The 22,328-nt window shown below is 38.6% G+C and overlaps 1 protein-coding gene across 1 annotated transcript in view; it reads left to right on the top strand.

The window, feature by feature from the left end:
- L3MBTL4 (L3MBTL histone methyl-lysine binding protein 4) overlaps positions 1 to 22,328 on the top strand; it is a 435,810-nt gene that overhangs the window by 112,958 nt on the left and 300,524 nt on the right. Inside the window, exon 5 of the mRNA XM_053664334.1 lies at positions 10,674 to 10,765. Within this exon, the coding sequence (XP_053520309.1) occupies positions 10,674 to 10,765 (92 nt within the window). The remainder of the gene's footprint in view (positions 1 to 10,673; positions 10,766 to 22,328) is intronic.

Consider the following 22,328-nt stretch of genomic DNA (forward strand, 5'->3'; position numbering starts at 1 on the left):
TAGATCTGCCAGGATTTTCACCCATGAGTACAGGAGCTAGCATCAGCTCCATCTTACTCCATCGCCATCTTCCCAGCATCCTAAAACCAGTTCTTATTAAGTCCAAAAATTTTATTATTTCACTCTTTTGGAGGATGTTTACCTTCAGTATATAATTTTTTACTTGACAGTTTTGTGGCTTTCAGTGCTTCAAAGATATTTAATTGTCTTCCTGCCTCCATTTTTTTCTGATGAGAAATCAACAGGCATAAAAATTACAGATTCTGCCCTGCTCATGTCACCTAACCCATTTCTCTGCTTGGTTTTCTCTGTAATACTTACTGCCATCTGACATCCTATGCATTTTACTTATTTATCTTGTTTATTGTCTACCTTTGCACAGAATCTGTGGTGGATAAAGGTATGGATTTTTCTTTGTTTTATGTTCTATTATAAGCTCCCAACACATGGTATGCATTCAATTAAAATTTGTTGAATAAAAATGAAAACTGAATGACCTGTCTTCAATACAATGTTGATTATTCTGTCTACCTTGTTCTCGTGGCCCTTAGCTCATGTCTGTGCAGTTGGATTCTTCTTGTTGCATAAGTTACCTGCTTCTCCACTCAGCTGCAACTCCTTAAGGGCAAAAGTATCCTTAAGCTTTTATGAATCATTACTATCTAACATAGGGTCTGTGTCATGGAAGATCGTGTTTGCTGAGTCACTGAGGCCCTGGCTTGCGTTGGTTTTCTCTGTGTTGCCATACATGACTCCTCCGTCACCATTATCTCATGGTTGTTTGAGCTTGTCATTTCTGAAGATGACCATTTCTGGTACACGTTGCCGTATGCATACCTGTGAAACTTGTTCTATCACAAGGTTGGACTTCTGTGCAGCAGGGGTCTGGCCCTCATTCCAGGGCAGTGGTTTTCAGACACTAGCTGCATTTGAGTCACATGGAGGGCTTGTGAGAAGAGATTGCAGGTCCCACCCTGAGTATCTGAATCAGCAAGCCTGGGGTATATCCTCCAAAAGTTGCATTTCTAACAAGTTCCTAGGAGATGACCACACTTGGAAACCACCATATTAGAACAAGTTGCTTGCACACACCCATCTTCTCTGCTGAACTCAGATTTCCAATGTTATTTCCTTGTATTGTTCTTCTGTCAGCTCATTGCAACATCTGAGCATAGTGCCAGAAAGAGATATTATGTTGAATGAACTGTTGATTCACCAAATTTTGAATTCTGAAATCCTGCTCTTGATCACACCCACATAACCCTCAGTTCCTTTCACATCTTCAAATCTTTAGAAGCTTTTGAAATGTATCATTATCTTGTATTTTAGCTTTTCCATTGCTGCGTGTTCTCGGCCAGTTATTTTCAGATGTCATATTCCTCCCAGGCTAGTTAGGGCCCCTAAAACATTTTATTTTATGTTCTCCTGGCTTAGCATCTCTCATCCACTTGGCCATCTCCTCATCAGTTCCCAGCTGTCCGAAGACTTCACCATCTGCCTCCATTCTCAGACTGCCAAGAGCTGATGGAGAGTCCCTCAGTGCCAATTGCCCCTCTGCAGAATCTTCAGCTTAACTGAGTGGGCTCTCAGGACTGCTTTGTATTATTCCTTTCTTCAGTCCTAGTCGAATTTCCGTATCTCTCCCTTTCCTAGTGCTCACAACATAACCACTATAACCTTGGTGTTCAGGTGGTTGCTGATGCAGGCTATGAAAAGAGAAGAAATTCACAAAGAGAAGAAAGTGTAGAGAGTAAAGTTTTTATTGAATCTCCAAGAAAGGAGAGGGGTATGGTGTGGAGAGGTACACCAGCACTGAGGGTTTGGAGCTTTGAGTTTTAATTGGATTATAATTGGATTAAAAATGGTGTGGGGTGCCGTTGTGTGGCCCCCGGCATTGTAACAGGAGGCCGCAGTTTGTTCCAGTGTTATCTTCTGCCTGTGGCTGTAGGGAGTGGTTAGTTCTGTTCTTGCTTCCAGTAATTTCCAGTCCTGGGGAAAGAAGCTCAGAAGAGGAAAATGACAGTCATATTTAACAAGGTCACAGGCCTGCTGGGCAAATGGTGCCACAATAGCAAATGCAGCTGGCTTTGTCCTTTCACTTGGCTCTTAGCAGATGCCCTCCTACATCATGAAGGAGATCAAGGGTACTCAGTTTAATGTTTTCTATCTTTTTCCCTAACAGTCTAAAAGTCCACTGTTTTTGATCTCATTCATCACTTGTCATTTCACCTCAGGGTCCTTCCTCTACCTGTGTCCTTAAAACATCCTCTCCCCCGTTCTCTAAGAGCCTCACTCTTCTCTGTGTGCATTTCCTTTAGCTGATGAACCAAAAATGCCCTCTTCTTTCTGTATTTCTTTTAAAAAAAAAGGAAGAAAGAATGATTTTTCCTTGACTCTGTTTTTTCTTCTCAAGCTCTCATGTTACCTGTCCGTTGGTCTTCATTTGTAAATTTCTCAAAGGGAGGGCTACACGGGCTGCTTTCTTGATTCTTCCTTTTCATGGTTCACCCTTCCACTGAAATCTCTCTCTGAGGTCACAGTGGTGCCCCAGCTACCAAATCCCATAGCTTCTTCTCCTGTCTTTCTCTTCTTACCTGACCTTCTTCAACACCTGGTGGTGCTGATACTCCAGCCCTTGGGAAACCCTTTGTCCCTTGGCCTCCAGGTCTCTGTGTTTCCTTGGAGCACATTCCAACTCTGATTATTTATTCCTCATGCTCCTTCCCCGGCTCCTTTACTAACCTCTAACACGGACATTTATGTTCTGTCTTCAGTTCTTGCTCAGTGTTTCCTCCTTTGTTGCCTCTTTCTGAAAAATTTGGAATTACCTTTTGTTGGATACATATACCCCGATAATTCCAGATACCTAAAATTCAACATCTGTGAAAATAATTCTATCTTTTCTATGTCATTCTGTGTTAGCTCCCTCAATTTGCTAAATCTCTTCATGGTTACCAAGTATTGAACTTGAAGGCCACCGTACTCCTAAGCAGGTGTTTGCCAAAGTCTGTTGATTTTACTTCTGCATTGTGTCTTGGTTTTGTGCCCACCTTTCTTTAGAGAACACCCACATTATTTCTTCCCAAGGTGATTGTGTTATCATTTTCAGTCTTTAGTCTTCATCTCTCACATCTGTTTCATCCTTACCTAGCACTGATTAGTAAATTCCGATGATATAATTTGCCACTCAGAAGTCTCTAGTGCTTTTCTCTACTACCAGAATAAAGATCAAACTCCTCAGGGAGACTTTCAAGACCTTTCATGATCTTGTTTGTGCCTTCTCATAATCCAGCAGTTCAGCCTTCAGTTCGTTTATCCCTGTGAGCTTTATGTTAATGCTTATTAAATAAGACTCTGGCATTTGCAGAAGTTCTTCCCTTTCTAGTCTCTCTTGCTTTGTTCCTATTTTTCCTCCTTGGATTGCCTGCTAAATTTCTTTGTCTCAAAAAGCAATAGCCTCCAGGAAGCTTTCTCTGTTCAGAATTAATCCTTCTTCATTTGTTCTCAGGTTTGTTGTTTGGATTTCTTAACTGGTGCATATTAGAACTCTTTGCCTGCTTATTTATTCACTAAAACATTGAGTCCTGCCACATGTTAGGTTGGGGGTGACATTTGTGTGCACTGTGTGTCTCCCCCTTTAGAATAAATGCCATATGAGGACAAGAGTCTATTTCTCTGTCTCCCAACACTCAGTTCCTGCTTTGCTAAGGGAGATGAGCATGATTTTTAAGTTCAGTTGTACTGAAATGAGAAGCAGCCTGAATGTGCAAATGAAAAATGTTTTAGGAAAAGTCCTTGCTGCAGTGATGTGGCAGAATTATTAAAATGTGAGAGTATGGAAGTGAGTTATATTTAGTGAGCTGCTGCTTTGGAGGGTTATTAGCCCACAGTGATAAGTTGTTAACATTAGGAAAATTGTATCATTTCTAGTTGGTACCACAGAAGAACGCATTATTTATATCAGAATGTTGTAAAACTCATTGGCTGCTACCAACAATTGATTTTCTCACATATTCTAAGATGTTACCTGAGGAGCTGTGTGCAGTGTAACTTTTGAAATGAAGTTGAAACATTGGTGTGAAGGGTTGTTTTAGAGCTAACTGAGTTAGAAAGGTATTGCTTAAAAGGACTCATGGAAATGGACAATAGTGCAGTGATTGTGTGGTGAGTATAAAGGGACTAAATGATAATGGAAAAATACAGTAAAACTTTGGACAAAAAAAGAAAGGTATTGTTCTGGGACATGAGATTATGTGGTTCTGTCCTTAAAAATGATAATTTATTCATTCTTTACCTCCTGCTGTTTTCAATTTTAGTTCAGGAGATTACTAATAAATATTGTGCACTTTCCTAGAACTGGATGTTCTTATTGCCAAAGTGAGGCATTGGTCTACAGTGGTTTTTTAATCTGTGTTCTCTGAGGGGACAGATCATGGCTGAGGGGGCAGAGTGTGAAGTGGCCGGAGCAGTTCCACTCTGGGACTTCTAATACGGGGCAGGGCTCCTCATAGGATAGCTTCGTAAGTGAAAACAAGGTCATGCTGGAGAGAAACTTAAAGTCTGAAAAAATTATCAGACTAGAAAACACTATCAGACTAGATCTCTTTATCTAATTAAACAGCATGCTATGCTTTTTATGTTTTAGGTTTTTATAAGAAGGGTTGAAAACAAAAATGCTAGTGCACATACATGAAAGGGTATTCATATAAAGAACTAAACTACAAAGTAAAGATTTTTTAATTAAGTTAGGTAAACTCTGTAAATCAGAACTCCAGGATTTGAAATGATAAAAGTAGGATATGATTGTGAATTACATAATCAAAACCTCCCTCAAGATTAAGGAGTATGTGGTTTGGGACATGTCCTACTGAGTTTGAGCTCCTTTAACACAGGGGATGTTGCCATGCAGTTCCTTTACGTATCGTGAGTACTTTATGAAAGGAATACTTTGAAGAGCTATATCCCTGTGTACGTTCTGTTCTTGGTAAAAGCGTGGCCTGGCTCATGGTAGTGTGGCTCTACATTCGTAAAGTAATACTGTATGTGCACACCCTTAAGAAAAGTTGTCAGTGCTGTCTTCAGGCTGTCCAAATGTGGAATGTGCCTTTCCTTGGCTTTCGTTTTGCTTAGCTTCTCTGCTTTGCCACACTTAATAGATTTGTTTTTCTTAGTGATCAACCCTACTCCACTGCCAAGTCTACACTTGAATTCTTTCTCTTTGTACCCCATACCCTGTGAGTAGTCTGGTGGTGGCTCTGGCTGGGTCCACTGCCATTCTCCTCATCTACCCTCCTTTGTTGAGAGTTTCTGTAGGCCTATACCTGGGTTGTAGACATGGAAGATAATTATGGTCAATGGAGGATGCTGGTTCATGACCATGTGTTTTTTCCCCAAAATCTCACTGCACAAATGTGTCATGTCCATGGTGACATGAACTTCTGGTAGTGGTAACACCATAAAAAAAAGCTAAGCACTTAGAAGCGATTTGTTATCATCTCCTAATATTGCTTTGGTTACTGAACTTGGCTTCTACCATCTTGCTTTCTTGACATTTTACTTGGGCTGTGTTGGACACATTTTCTTCCGTGTTCTTTTGCTTTCATTTTCTAGCCTTTGCTATTGCTAAGCTGATGAATAGACCAAGAAATCTTAAGGTATGTGTAGAAAAATAAAGCAAAATTCAGTGAGTGGTAAAGTGTAAATGTATCATCCTGTCCTTTAATCAGGCACAAATTGTTACCTTTTGTGAAAGAAGTTGCACTTTTTGATGATCTGCAAATTTGGCTGAGGCTAAGTAAATCAGACACTCAGGCTTGCAGATCAGTTGAGGGTCTCTTTCTTGCTTTTAGAGAAAAGGAAACACACATACCCTACCTCATATTGCTCAAAGAAAGAGATGGCCCTGCCTTTTTCCACATTGGAAGGTGTTGCATTTCTATTTTTTAAATGCCAAATTCATCTACTTTTGCAGGAGAATGACTCTACCATAGTGTCCTGGAAATGTTGCACATTCCTTTCCCAATAGACTAGGTAGACAATGCTTACCCGCCGGTGATGTGAGTCTTGACAGAATGCCCTTGATCCTCTGGAACATGAGAACTTGGGAATCTCCTGAGGAGCTGCTACAGGTCATTTTTCATTTGCCTGGAGGCCTTCCCTAGGAATCCATCCTGAGATGGTTTCTCATCGCCTCCAGGCTTCTGATGAGGTTGAGGCATTTTGCTTCATCCCCTGACCCTCCACCCTCTTAGGACTCAGTTTCAGGCTATAAAACAGCATAGCTGCAGCTTGAAATCTCCTCAGCAACAGGGTAGCAGAACATCAACAGCACAGTATCAGGCCCTTTTGTCTCAGTGTCATTTTGTGTAAGGGACATGGGGAGCTGGCTCCTTCAGCTGCTTTTGCTCTCTGTAAGTAATAAACCGAATGTAAAAAAGGACTGGGTTCCTGATGGGCTAAATCTCAGCCTTTGTCTTGCCTAGCACGACAAGTCCCATCATCTTAACCTCTATGTTTTCATTTCTTTTTTTAAAGTGGTTTTTATTCATATGTAAACATGTGCTTTCTTGTGCTAAAGTCCATATAAATTGTACTCTGTGCTTAATTTATTATATACAAAAGTCATATTGTGTGATCTTCATAACTGTAATTTATTTGGCCTCTGTTGTTGGATATTTAGATTTTTTCCAAAACTTTGTGCTGTTGTAAAGGCAGCATTTGTTACTTTTGCATTTTTTTAGAGTATATAATGTTAAAGTTGGAATGAATAGATCAATCAGTATTAACATATTACTTTGGGGCTGTAAATATGTGTTACTGATGTAACTTTCAAAAGTTTTAGTCAAGTTTACAAAGCCAGCATCAGTGAGTGAGCTTATTAATTTCCCTGCAGACTTAATTTTATGGTGCTTTTAAGTATTAAAAATTACTAGTTTAATAGATATTTCCATTATATCTTGGCTATGTATATTAAAGTGAAGCATTGTTATATAGCAGGTGAACATGGGCTAGAAGTGTTTAAGTGCAGAGTTTTCTAGATGCATGACCTCTGTAAGCCTCAGTTTCTTAAAATTATAAAGCAAGGTTATAAATACAATCTTGTAAAGCATAAGTGGAATATACACATTGCACATATACGTGTGCACACCCACACACAAATACAGACACACATCCCAACCACCTACTTTGGTGCCTGGTATATAATAGGTATATATCAAGTGATGGATAGTATACAGTCGATACATTTTAGTATTAGTGTTTGGCAGTAGAGTAATAATTGGAACACTGTTGTAGCCAGTGTGTGTAGCGACAACAGAAGGAATTTAGGGTTAACAAACCTGTATGTATATCCAGTATTCTGTGAGACGAAGGTCATATCTGTTGCATGTGTGAGAGAACAGTATAAAAAATCAAGTAAGTTTGGTACCTGAAGCAGTGCTCTCTCATAATTGGTTTAGTTCCTCTAGGAAACTGAGAAATGAGTTGAGCAAAATAAATATCTTTGAATACATCTTTAAAGTCAAAAGTACTGCTCAGCCTGCTGGCCTTCCCTGTAGCTCATTAAGCACATACAGCCAGAGACAATTGTAGCTCCAGGGACACAATGATGAGCACCACCCGAATCTCTCCTTTTGCGGATCTTACATTCCAACTCCGAACAACCAAACTGGTTCATTTCAGCTAATGTAATCCTTGTGAAAAAGAATGGAACAGGCTGAAAAGAGATGAAAGGGGTGGCAGAATACTTGGGAGTCAGTGACAGCAGAAGGGCCGTCTGCAGCCTCCAGGTGCAGGCTGGCTTGTGCCCCCTCATCTCATTTGCAGGCACTGAACTGCTGAGTGGTTCCCTTGCTGTACAGAAATATTTAATTCATTGAAAGTTGTTATTGTTTGATATGTTTCCTTTTCCAGATGAATTTTAAAAGGCTCACTTGTATCCTCATGTGATCATAAAAGTTCTTAGATATGATTTACTTCTGGTGAAATGATAATATATGACAATTGAAACTATTAAATTGAGAAACGATATACAATCCTTTTTCTACAGCTGTTGTAGAAAATGAGATCTCTATATTTGTTTTAGAGCCAACGCTGCTGTTATGTTTTTGTAAAGCATATAATTGTAATGTAGTAAAACATTTATGTAAAAATAGGGATGTTGAGTAGTCTTACCAGATCATCTTTAGGGTTTATCAAATTGCTTTCTCTATTTAGGAAAGTAAAATATCTCATGTTGTGGTAGAAATAGCAGCAAATATTTAAGTGATACAATGGGCCAACGGACTGAGCTGTGATGAAAGTCAAAGCAAGAAGAATCCACCCCTGGCAATTTTTTTAGCCTTGCTTGATAATTACAATGCTTAAAAATTATCATACTGTAGTAAGCGTATTGCTTAGTAGTAACATGTTAATGTGTTGTGACTGATACATAGTAATAAATGTTAGGTTAATGTGTTTGCTTTGTTGTATCTATTTTAAAATTATGAGTTGACACTATTTTTTCTCTATTTCCTGACCATAACATACTCTCTTTTTTGTCAGTAATATATATGGATACCAAAGGAAAAATGATATATATTATTATTTACTTTTTGTGTAATAGACTAGGGACTGGGTTATCTTTTTATTCCAGTAGGCAATGTATTTTTTGGCACATTAAGAGGAGGTCAGAAAATGATTTTTAAATGATTAAAAGTCTACATGAATTTTTCCTGCATAAGTTAGTGGATTTTTATGTTTGTTAGTCCATCATTTTGCTTTATTGTCTTGAGAAATTCCAAATGTTTGACTGAGAGGTGTATCTTACCCCCTGTCATCACCAGTGCTAACACAGTTCTGACGTTTTACCATCTGTGCTTTCTTCAAGGACATTCTGCAGAAAGATGAATGTTAAAAAAGTTGATCAATCTCCTCCAAGGATGTGTGTATGTGTGTGATTGTGATTGTGAAGGAGGTAGTTAATTAATAATACAGAGGATTTTAAAACTATGTAAAATAACAAATAAGGAAAGAATATTTACAGTAATGTCAGCACCCAGGTGTAGCCACTGTTAAGTATTTTGCTGTTTCTTTCCAATTGCTTTTATTTTTATTTATTGATTTGAGAGAGAGAGAGACAGAGGGAGAGAGAGAGAGATCAGTTTATTGTTCCACTTATTTATGCATTCATTGGTTGATTGTTTTATATATTCCGACTGAGAATCGAACCTGCAACCTTGGTGTATTAGGACAACACTCTGACCAACTGAGCTACCCAGCCAGGGCTCCAGTTGCTTTTCTCTGCACCCGTGTTTGCCTGTGTGGACACACATATTGGTATACTTTGCACAGAGAAGGTGCCTTATGAGTATGTTGAATAAGTGAATGTTTTAATACATAGAATTTGTATTTTAAAATTTAAGATCATATTATATATACTGTTTTGTGTCCTTACCTTGATTTTTACTTATCCCAGAAAATTCTGAAGGTATTTTATTTAAAAACATGGATTTTGATAACGTCATAATCATGTACACATATATTTACTATAATTTATTTAACTTTTCTCCCATATTAATTTTAGTTTCTATTTGTTCTGTAATAATGTCATATACATTTTTACCATTAAGTTTTATCATGACTACTTTCATAAGCATGTAATAACCCTAGGGGAGGAATTACTAATATATAGAATATAAATTTAAAACAATTACTAGTTATTTTTGCCACATTTTCCTTAAAGATGATATTTTTCTGAATTACAAAGTTTAGGTATTCATCTAGAAAATTTTCTTTCCCCAAAAGAATATTGGAGAAATAGTTTCCCCAAAGAATATTGGGGAAAAAATTTTATAATCCTGGCACCTAAAGATGACTTAATTTAAAGTTTTGATTTATAGAAGTTTAGTCTTTTAATTTCCATTACATAATTTACAAAAAAAGGACCATTTTATTTTCTAAACTGCTTTTATTCACTTAGTCATGTACTGTTAATACAGCCTTCCTCTGTCTTTAAACAATATACTGCAATGTAATTCTATGGCCAATTATTAAAATGACACTTCCATTCAATGCATTTAACTAACTCCCTCTTTGTGGATCTTTAGTTTATTTCCAGTGTTTCATTATTATAAAGAGTTCTCGGATAAAAATCCTTGTTTTTGTCCCTTAAGCACATCTACTATAATTGTATTAAAAGACAAATTCCTGGAGGAATTGCTGGTTCCAGGTATATGAATATTTTTTAAGGCTTTTGACATATTTCACATTGCCCTCTGACAGGTTGTACTAATTGACATTCACACTAAAAGGAGGTAAAGTAAAAGGAGATTAAAAAATTTTTTTCAAGTCGTTCACCTTAAAATTAATCTAGTCATCTTCTAGAGAACCGTACTTGTTCACTCTCTGTGAAAGGAGTACGAGGGGACCTGTTTAGATGTTCACCAGTCTTCTTGGGGGTAGGATGTATTCACAAGCCTGTTCTAAAATAGGACAGGTTGAATGTGGAGTAGTTGATGATTTTACTCAATGCTCACAGAGAGTTAGGAGGGAAGGCTTTTATTGGTTGCTGGGTCTTCTGATTACCAATTTAATTTGCCTGCTCCTTAGGTTTATCTACAATTAAATTTTATTTTTCTATCACTAATTTTTTCAAGAAAACTCATTGTGTGTGTTTGCGTGTGTTTTTTCCCCAGTCCCTTCAGCGACTGCACAGGACACATGGTCTTGGGAGCAGTACTTGAAAGAACAGAATGCCATAGCAGCACCCATTGAACTGTTTTCTCAGGTGATCTACTGACGGTCTTATGTTTTTGCAAGGAGTCAATACTTAGGGGAAAATTAATTAATATTAAATTGTTTGCCTACCACAGAGTGCACCAACTTATTTGATTTTTAGTTGCTGGAAAGTGACAAAACGAAGCTAATCAAAGCCTTAACATTTCAGAGTGTGTGCTCTGGAGCTGGGCTTCTGGGTTCGAAGTCCAGTGCTCTTACCCGCCTGCTCCGTGTCCTTGAGCACGTCATTCAGTCTCAGTCTCTCTGTTTCTCAGTTTCCTCGTCTGTGCAGTAGGGAAAGTACCATACCTACCTTCTTGGGTTGTTGGAAGATTAAAGAAATTGTATTGTAAAGGATATAGGATGTAACATGTACAAGGTAAACACTCAAAAGGTGTTAGTCTTTCTTTTTATTAGCTGATATTACTTGCATATGTCCACCGAGGAACAGGCTTGAGTGATCTGTTTTGATATGTTGCATGGAGGTGGTGGGTCAGGCAGCAAGGTAGAGGAGATGGTGAGACCCCTGAAGCATGGCTTACCTGACTGTAAAGATGCCCAGAGCAGCCTACGTGAACTTGCTTGGCCAGCTGACTACTGGCACCAGGGGCTTGCAGCCTCCGGGCATCATCTTCACCCAGACACCAAACCTGCCATTGCCCTATTCTTCTCAGTTTGTGTTTTCAGTACTTCAGGGCCAATTTTATTTAAAAATCACATCATATTTGCATTTTAACTGGCTGAAACTTTTATCTGCTTTACTTTTTTTTATATGTGTTGAGTTACATCTAGTACTTTTTATTATGTAAAAGAGCTAATAATTATAATCCTGGATATGGCAATAGACTAGGGAGAAGAGGTGGCACAAACAGGGAAAGAGAAACCAAGTGCTGGCACCACACATTTAAGAAATACCGAGTATCCTCTTATTTGTACTTAACCCATTCTTCACATCAGATATTTGTGTGGAACTTTGGAAAACACAGATGTGTGGGTATTTCTGAGACCTACTACATAGGAACCTCAGGGGTGGAGCCTGGAAATCTCTAGCTTGAGAACCTACTCAGGGCTTCGTGTGTAGCATAGAGGTCCACTGTGGTAGATGGTTTTAAGAACTGTGCAATTTTTGCTTGAGTAAGGTCCCTGCTACTCCATCTTGCTGTCACTTGATAAGACTTTTGGTGCATTTTTTTCATCAAAAGTATGAAAGTTCCAGAGGTAAGTGATCTCTTCTTTCTTTTCTTTCATGTTTCCTCCGTGTCTACCCTGTTCAGTGAGCTCATAGTCAATGTTGAATGACTTCTGTGAAACCTCTGAAGGTCCTCAGAGGGTGTTTGCAGTGACTGGGACTGTGCAGTGTAACTTGTGGCCACCCTTTCCTCCTCTCCCCGTGCCCATCCCAGGCCCCCGCTGCAGCAGTCACTGCTGTTCTAGAGGGTAGAGCAGGCTGGACCAGGAGCAGGCCAAAGCTCGTCAGGTGCCGTGACCTCTGCAGGTAGATGTAGTCCAGGCAGGGTCTAAGATGTGAAGTTCACCCAGAAGACACAGGCCAGGCTTGGGGGGAATCACTCACTGTCCAGGGTCTCAAGGCAGCCAGAAGCCATGTAGGAACAGTCAGTGACTTTAGTTAGTATTTAATGAAGCAGGATTGGCCATGAATGATGTAGTGTCTCAGGGATTAGGCCTGTGCTGTGTCTTCAGATCAGGATTCTAGATCACACAGATCCTCTCTTTCCTCCAACAAAGACTGAATCTGACATTTGGGTTTTGGGGGTGAAGTTTGTTTTAATTTCCAGAGCAAGGCAAATTTTGCCTGATGTTAGCAAAGTGTTGGATTCTCTGACTAGCTCCTGTGTTCTCCCCCTTATCTCAGCCAGTCAATGTGTTAACATTGTTTTTCAGAGTTATCTCCTTTTAAGTTCTTCAAGGTTCATCAAATAGTATAAAAATACCTGCAGAAGAGAGAATTTCTCCCCCAGAGAATCTCTTGTGATCTGATGTTATCTAAAAAACCAACAAGGGGTAAATGTGGAATATCTGTTCCCAAAATAAGTATTTATGGCACTATTGGGTGCTCTGTGGGTCATAAAACTTTTCTCCCTAGGTTTTATAGAGATCTCACAAGAGTGCTGAAAAGCAATAAGTGAGAGGATAGTCTTGGAACATGTAAAGATAGGAGTAGGTTCTTTCTGGACAGGAGTTGGTTCTCTGTGAGACTGCTCATTGAGTGGAGATGAGTGGTGAGTAGGGGATGCGGTCTTTGATGATTCCTTTGCTAATAATTTTACTTAAAATATGACTTTCTCATGCCTTTGAACTCTGTCAACTCTGAAGATGACAGTGTTGGTACATGAGAAAGCAGATATATCTGATATGTTGGGGTGCCTTTCTCTTTACTCATAATTTAACAGCCCAGCTATTCCTGTTTTTTAAGGTTCTCTGTGTGCAAAGCAGCATGGAAGCCCTAGACCAAAACACTAAGGAGTTTATGATATGATTTCTCAAAATCTTGCCATCTATGTTGGGATATGAGACATGCCTATGAAGCATGATAACAATATTAGATAGAATGTTAATAGTCAGTGGAATGGACAGTTAATGATTGAGTTTATTGGGTATTCCATGCTGAGAGGACCTCATTCCACCCTAAATGAGAAGAATGAAGACACTGATTATTAGGTCTGGTTTATCCTGATGATCTAAGAAGATGCTTGTGTTCAAGTACAGTGTTAATCTAATTCGCTGTTTTTATTCTGAGATGAAGCATGGTTTATAATTGAAAATTGAATCCCACTGAAGCATGGTTTCAGTGGAATCCAAAAGCAGGTGCCAGCCTTCCATGCAGCGTCAGACCGAACTCATTTTTGTATTGACATTGTGTGCTTAACTATTAATGTTCATTTTCATTGTGTAAATATTATAATATGGTGTTCAGATCAGCCAGTTGAGATGGAACTCTTCATCTTTGGATACCAAAATGTTGAAAATAACACTTAAAGTAATTTGCATATCCCAAATGAAAAACTGTCAAAAGACATTAAAATATTGCTTTACTTTTGTTTCTACTTTCCATACTAATATTCAAGTTGTAGAAGATGACACTCAGACACACACATGCCCACATGATCAATTTCAGCATGTAAATCAGATAGCTCTTCTTTCAAGAAAATATGTGTATTTTTTTAGGAGAGTACTTTTATTTATAGTGCTATTTATTACCATCTGGGATAATGAATATACAAGGATATATATACCTTCTGTTGACAGAAAATTTAAAAACATTTTCATTACCAGTGGAATGTACCTAACTTGATTTGGTTTAAACTTTGAAATAATTTCCTTTTTATGTGGCACCCAGCCCTCCCTCCATTGAGGTTTATGCCATCTCATCCCTGCTGTTTTCATTCATGTTACTGTGTGTGTGTGTCTCTACACACCACTACCTTTTCTGTGCTTCCCCTCTTCCCTGTGATCCATCTCTTGTCCCCAGTCCTGTTCTCATTCTTGGATTTCCCTTTGCCCACGTAACAGTCCACCTGACTCCCTAGTGCCTGGAGTGCCTCCACCCAGGAACCTGAACTTCTTTTCAATTCAGTCCATCTGTTCCATGACCTCACTTGCAATGTTGAACTTAAAATTTCATCATTTTGTCCACTGTCATTTCATGGGACCAGTTAGTTTTTCTTTTAATTAAGACTTGTAGTTTTTTAATTCTTTTTCTCCCTTCTCTGACTTAACATCTATCCCTAGTCTTTCTAGGCCCACTGGTTCCCTCGTTCCGGCCATTCTTTTGCCAGGATCTTCAACTCCTCTATTTCCCTGTCATCTTTTTCTAATATATACTTGCTTTAATCTTGGTGGTGGATAAATCATATTTGCCTTTAAACTGTACTGAGGCTGCCACACACTGCTGGAGGAGACTGCAAAGCCTCGCAAAGTGGCGGCCCTGGAAACCCGTAGTTTCCACCAAGCTGGGCAGTGTCCATCCATCCTTCTGGATTGCCAAACTGCGTGTTCCCTGTTTCCCGGGAGGGCAGTTGTCTTAGCCGTTTTCTTTCACTCTCAGCAGAAGGTTCTTACTCACTCCTGTCGCTCCTTTGATGGATCAGGCGAGGCCCTCTTCCACTTTGTTCTGTAAACCTCACTCATGGCACCTACTCTCACCTTCTTCCCTGTGACACTGGAAGTGGTGCTCTGGGTCATTCCCATTCCTGCTTTTCCAGAGACCTCAGTCCATCATTTACTTCAAGTCCTGCTTGTAAGTTAATTGTGTTTCTCTTCTGAGCCTTTCCCATTAGAATACAAATATGCTTAAGTCTGTTCCATCCTTAAGAAAAAACACTGCCCCTTCATTCTGCATTTTCCTGCCTAACTTATCTCCTTAGTCCAGTCTAGCTTCTTGAAATTGTAGGTTGCATTTTCTCTTTCCTTAAAATATCTTATTTATTTCTTTTTTTAAAGAGTGGGAACGGAGGGAGGGAAACATCAGTATATTGTTGTCTCTGGTGTGCCCCGCCCAGCCCCACTGGGGACCTGGCCCACAACCCAGGCATGTGCCCCGAGTGGGAACTGAACTGATGGCCCTTTGGTTCTCGGGCCGGCGCTCAATCCACTGAGCCATACCAACCAGGGCAGTATTTTCTCTTCTCTTGATTTTTTTAACCTTTTCCTCCTGCGAGTTTTTTAACCTTTGCCTCCTGGCCTCTACTCCCACCATTGCCTTAAACTGCACCAGTAGAAGTGACCTCTAGAATTTCAAAGCCAGACACATGGTAGTCTTTATTTTATACTCCCTCCACTCCAGAACTCTGTCCACTGTCAGCTTCCGATTTTGCTTATACCTAGCCACTCCTGGCCAGGCTCTTCTGAAAATCCTTTTCACCTTGTATGATTTCATCTTAGGGCCCTTCTCTGCACAGCTCCCTGGCCATCTCATCTACGTCCTGAATTTCCATCCCAACCAGACACAATGGCATTCCTAACCTCCTGGGTCTTCCTCTTGGTCTTCGTCCTCACCTGGACGTCACATAGTTCTAATACTCAGTGCGTCCAAACAGGACTCGTCTGCCCAGCCTCCTTCCATGGTTTGACCCCCTGGGCGACTTGTTCCTGGGAATGGCCCTCTACACTCATGCCTCGTGGCCAGCTTGAGGTTTCCTCTCTCTTTGGCCTGTGGATGTTTGACAGTCTACTCTGTTCACGTTTTACCTCTTAATTCCTTAGTTCCTACTCTTTGTCCTTACCAGTGCTGCTTTAACTTAGGAATAAGCCCTGTCTTTTTTTTTTTTTTCTTCATATAAATTGTAGCAAAACTTTCTTGAATGGTCTTTCCATCCAGGCTGGCCCCACCTCTAACCTTTCCTGTGTGCTACTGGCATAATGATTTTTGTAAATTGTACTTCTATGTGTCATTTTTATACTTAACATTTTTTAAAGATCTTATTTATCTTTAGAGGGGAAGGAGAGAGGGAAACATCAATGTATGGTTGCCTCTAGTGTGTCCCCTGCTGGGAACTGGCAACCCAGGGAATTGAACCACGATCCTCTGGTTTACAAGACCTGCGCTCAATCCACTGAGCTACACCAGCCAGAGCTGTAGTTAACATTTTTGATGGTTAATTTTTATGCCATTCTGTGACTACCTATAGCTGTCATTTCTTAATGCCATATGGTTCTCTGGGAGATGCACATTTTTGAGCCCCTAGTATTTGCTTGGTGCTTTTACATGTGCTGCCTCATTAAGTTGTTCCAGCAACTTTCCCCTCGCTTTATAGAAGAAGGACTCAGTGATACCATTCTCTGACCCTTAGTCTATTTAACTGAAAATGGTGGATAATATCATTCATTTCTCAGGGGCTGTCGAAGAATTACATATAATGTATATAAAGTGTTTGGCATACTATAGTGTCTGGTATATAGTTTACTTTATTAAATGGATGCAATTTTTAAAATTACTCTTCTCTCAGATCCTAGGTTTTGCTCTCCCCAGAACCTTCTCTCTGTTCTTGGTAGCATTCATTCAGAATACTGGCCATGGCCTGGTCTCCCTAAACTTCACTGTTGTCAGGACTTGCCTTGGATAGACCACAGCAGTGCTCCTGCTTGTCCTACATCAAGTGTGGCCTACCAACAGGAGGCATTTTGATCTGCTTTTGTGTTCTGTACTTCAGGGTGAGTGCCCTGTCTGCAAACTGCCCATCATATGTGAGCTCCCTCTGATACCTTAATGTTGGCAGAGTTTGGTGTTCTAAACCTTTATATTCTCTCATTATATTGTTATTTCTCCTGCCTTCACAGTTGATAACTTAACTGACTTTCTTCACGATGAAAACAAAAATATTTCCTCACTTTGGCAAATGTATTATATAGACTTCAGTGTCTTGACTTTTCCTCCCCTACTTCCTTCAGTGACATCTTAACCTTGGACATTCCTTACTCCACATTCTTATGTCTTACTTTCTCTCTCTTTCCCCATTGAAATCTATTTACAATGTATTATGATTTTGGAAAGAAATACTTTATGGCCTGATAAGAAAATTCTAGCCATCTGTAGGATGATGGGGGAGTATTTTTAGAAATGGCTAGGAATACTTGGGGAACAAAGACACCTTTTGACGTAATCTCCTAATTGACCAAGATGGAAGAGAGCCTTATTTGAACACATTCATATTCTCTCAATCTTCCTTAATTAAAATCTGAACAAAAGGAATAGCTCACTCTTTCTTCCTAAATGTAACTTTTGCATCCAGACCTGAATTTTATTTTTTAAAAATCTAATTTTTCTAAATACATCAGTATTTTAAATAGAATTTGGAAAACCTGTGTGTGTGTGTGTGTGTGTGTGTGTGTGTGTGTGTTTTGTTTTTTATAAAGTCTGCATTTGTATTTATCACTGTAGGTGCAGAAAAATGCTGCTATAAAAACTCATGTTTATTATAACTTCCTGTAAAACTATGTGAGATACCTAAAGCCTTTCCAACCAAAACAGTTCAGTCAGGTGTCAAGTTATCTGTGCTTTGAACATGCTTCCGAATTACTTAATAATCACTGAGAGTACTATTGTAGTTTTAATGTAGATCCTTAGGCAATACTCTAACTGTGAATCATGAGTCACAACGTTGTCATGCATGGCTTTTTTAGTGGTTGTATAAACTGTAATGAAATCCCTAATTATATAATAAATTCTGATATGCTCAGAATCAAATATAGTCTCAGTCTGTAATCTCAGTCTATATTCTCAGTCTATTCTGTCTGTCTCTCTCTCTTTTAAATGCTCACCTGAGGATATACTTACTGATTTTAGAGAGAAGAAAGAGAGAAATGTGAGAGAACATTGACTGCTTGCCTCCTGTATGGGGATGGAACCCACAGGCTTCTGGGGTGTGGAATGACACCCCAACGAGCTAAGCCACCTGGCCAGTGCCAACCTTCTCTTTTTATTTGCTTGAAGTATTTGCTTATTTGTTTACTGATTTGTTTTTGTCTTCTGTATGTATTTTTAACGTAACTTCTGTATGAAGTTTTAAGGTAACTTCACTGGTGTTTAAAAGTTTTTCCAGAAAAAAAAATGAAATACCATGTGTATTATATTTAGATGTTTGGCCAGGGTTTAAATCACAAGTCATATCCAGGGCAGAGAAGAAAGTGTGCTTTAAAACTAGAATGTAGCCTTACAACATGAAGTCATTTAAGCTGATTAATTGCTGGGACCCTGAAGAACAGAGTGAATTCCCACTCATGTTTATTTCTCAGATTCCCTAAAGCGCTAAGTTTGGGACAAAACTGAACATATATCCTTATCCTGTAGCTCAGTTACTTTCCCTATTCTTGGAATCCACGTCTCTGAAATGGTGTGACTCACAGCACCAGGGGAACTAGGAGGTGGGTCAGCAGATCGAAGCGGTGGAGCTGGACAGCCAGGTCAGGGCTGCTTGTCTGCACTTACAGCTGCGCAGAGGAAGAGAGATTTAGGAAAGGAAACAGTGAGATTCAGAATCAAGGAGACACGGTTTCTATAGCTTTTTTTTTTAGTTAAAAGAAATTTGTATTAGAAGTATTTCCCTAAGAGGATTTAGTCTTTCAGGAAAGAAATGTGTATGTTTATTGTTTTAGATACTAGACTAAGAGAATATATGGAATCCACTCGTGATGGCCAGTGATTTTTCAGACAACTTTTGAAGTTATTTTTAAAAGTTATGTCTATGCAGTTCTTTATTTAATACTGTGTGGATTCTTTCTCTTTGTTCCTAAAGATCTTTGTTGGTGTAAAGCTGCCTAAATTCAACAGTATTTTACCCACTCTAGTATGTGCTGCTTTTTGTGTCTGAGACTATAATTCAGTTAGTAGTTAGGGTGACTGGAGATATCTATATATATCTATATCTGTATCTATATCTCTTATCTATATCTGTGTCCACTTGTCTGTCTATATCTATCTATCCATCTATCTATCATCTATGTATTGATATATGAGCCCAATTCTTACTATTAGTAGGTAAGTAGGTTCTGGAGAAATGAGAATTTTTAAATCTAAGATGTAGTAGAATAGATGTTAAAACGACTGTAGGAATTACATTAACTAACTTGCTAAAGTTAATTTTGTTATTCCATGAATTCTGTATTCTCTATTTGTAGAATGCTCCTTGGTATAATCTTGACAGCAGTTTGGGATTCAGAATTAATATGTGAAAAGTGTTCAAAATAATAAGGAAGTACTCTCTAAAATGAGAGTTTAAAAATACACAATCAGCCATCCTTCACTGCCATCTTAACTGAAGCTTTGCAGGGCGTTATGTTTAATTATGTAGGTGATGATTTCTCCCCATTAGCTTAACAAGTAAGTGGCAAAAATAGGCATCGCTTGGAAGAAGCAGAATTTGGGCATGCCTTGCTGCATGGCCTGTGTATCCATGGCGAACAGCTGCAGTGAACTGTTGTGTTCTGCTTATTGACGTCTCCTACATATGTTATTTAGTCAGTGGATTGATTGATGACAGATTCCCTGAAAAGATGGCCATGTGGCTCCAATTTGTTTAGGTTTTAGGCCCCTTTGAATATGTAATGTAAGGTATTGCTAATCTCCTCAGAGAAGTATTTGCATGCAAGTTTTATATAGAATTCAGGAGGTTTCTGTAATCCCTGAAGAAATCATGGATCCCACCCCTGTTTCACCATCAATAACATATACAGGGTAAAACAGGTGTTTTAATGAAAACATATACTGTAAAAAAATACAGTAAGGTATAGTTTAAACAAATGGAAAATGTGTATATATGTGTTATGTGTGCTGTGTGTTAATGTATATTATATATATGTGTAGCTATCTATCTATCTCTCTATATATAAAATATTCAAGTTCTGCATTGTCTTTGTGTTTAAAAGGAGAGAAAGCCAGAAAGGGTTCTAATATATTCTTGATATAATTCAATGTTAGCTCAGGTGAAAATTGTAAAGGTTCTTGAGGGAAAAGCAAGGAAGGAGTTCATAACCTTTCATGGTTTAGTTTTCCAGTATCTTGCAGGGAATAGACATTTATGATGACAGGTTTATGTCAAGAGACCTGGGAGAACAATGAACCTATAGTAATGCATCAGAAAGTTGGGAGTGAAAAGTAAATCAAAATTACAGTAGTTAGTGAGCTGTCCATAAAGTCCTTGAAATTATCAGTAGATATTCATAACATCATAAAACTAAACTCACATTATGGAAAAATTGGGAATTTTTTCCAGACCTGAAACCTGGGTGTCAATTTAAACTCCTGCTTTCTTCATCTTTGACATCCAGCCAGTCATCAGGTACTGCCTGTTCGACCCCCTAAGTAGCAGTGGAATCTAGTCTCTTCCCTCCAGCTGAGCTCTTCTTGCTCTGCATTGATTGAGGTCCTCATTATCTCTTGTCCAGGTTACTGCAACCTTTGCATTGAAGCACACAGACCAGGGTTTGGATTTAATTTCTAGGTTTTAACTGACTAGTTGTGCAAGGGGAGCATGTGTGCCCTCTTCTGAGCCTGTGTGCTCACATGTGATATGGAGATTGTAACAGTTCCAATACAGGGGATTTTAAGGCTTAAAGAAGTTCAGTTAGATGCTGTACCTGGTACATGAGAAGTCCTCAGTTATTGGTAGATATTAAAAGCCTCCTTAACCATCTTCCCTGTTTCTAGTCTTGCTACTTTTCTAGTTAATTTTCCACATTGCCAGGAATAAGATGTTTATAAAATACAAGAATGTTTTTTCTCCCCTGTGAAAGGGAGAAAAAAGCTTTTTCTGGTATTTCATGAACTAAAAATGAACTAAGAGGTCCTTAACAAGATGTATAAGACTTCTTATTACCTGGGTCCTGCCTACTTGCCTATCATCATTATCACTTGATTGTTGTGTGTTGATTTAAAAATTTAAACAAGACAGAAGGGTATAAAAATACAAAGCTTTTTCTTTGCAGGTTCCCCTTTCTAGGTGAACCATGCAAAATAATTTGTTATGTATAGTCCCAGATCTGTATAAATGTTTATGTAGATACGTGAATAATGGTCATATACATGGTTGCATTTCAGTGGTCCGACACTCATTTTGTATTTATCTGTGCATCATGGCTATGGTGCCACCTGAGGAAATCCAGGTCTGTGCCTTTTAATAGCTGCATTGCATTGTGTCTATTTTCTCTCCACCTAAAATTATTTTTATATATGCTGTCGTGATAGAAATACAATTCAAAATTTCTCTCGAAATGGATAGTCATATGTCCTAGTGCCATTTATCTTTACTTTTCTGACTGAAAATGCCACGTTTATTTTATACTGAATTCTGAATTCCCATACTTGGAGGTGTGGCATTCTCTATGCCACCATTTCTAGACTTTTGGCATCTGGGAACCTTTATGGTCACAGAGCACCAATACTCACACCACCAATTTGAGATATTTAAAAAACTCTAAACATAAATTATAAAATAAAATATTAAAAATTATGAAGTTTTTAGTTAGGGAGTAGGATAGTATTGCCCCTAACTTTTCATAATAATCTACCAGAGACAGTAATGACCCACATGCTAAAGCCAGACACATTATATAATGTGCCCCCATTTCATCATCTGCACTTTGCACATAACGACAGTTCTTTCTTAGAGTTTTTATGATGCTTTAATGAGTTGATACCTGTGAAGTGCTTAGAACAAGATTTGGTTCAGAGTTAAGCACTTCAAAATGCTTGTTTGATTTTTTGGCATCTTTATAAAGGATAACTCATGTTCAATAGTCCTTTCTTCTCATTCCTTATTCTTCATTTCTCTTGACCAGGAAAATTATATCTAATTATTTTATGTGTTAGCTATGACAGTAAATGTTTGGTGGTCCTGTAGATAGATCTAAATTATCTTGGATATTCGATTAAAGATAACCTGAGATTATTATCTTTTGTTTTATCCATTGCTAAGTCAAGAAACATATCATCATGCTCAAAACTGGGCAGGCTAATTTTGTCTACAGAGAGCACCGAATGCATTTGTAACTTTCTCTTTGGTTGTATTTGTCGCAGGAAAATGTTTCTTCATGTTCCTTTCTACAGTAATTGACTTAGT

The sequence above is a fragment of the Artibeus jamaicensis genome, unplaced genomic scaffold, assembly GCF_021234435.1.
Source record: "Artibeus jamaicensis isolate MK-2021 breed Jamaican fruit bat unplaced genomic scaffold, CSHL_Jam_final contig_354, whole genome shotgun sequence".
NCBI lineage: Eukaryota > Metazoa > Chordata > Mammalia > Chiroptera > Phyllostomidae > Artibeus > Artibeus jamaicensis.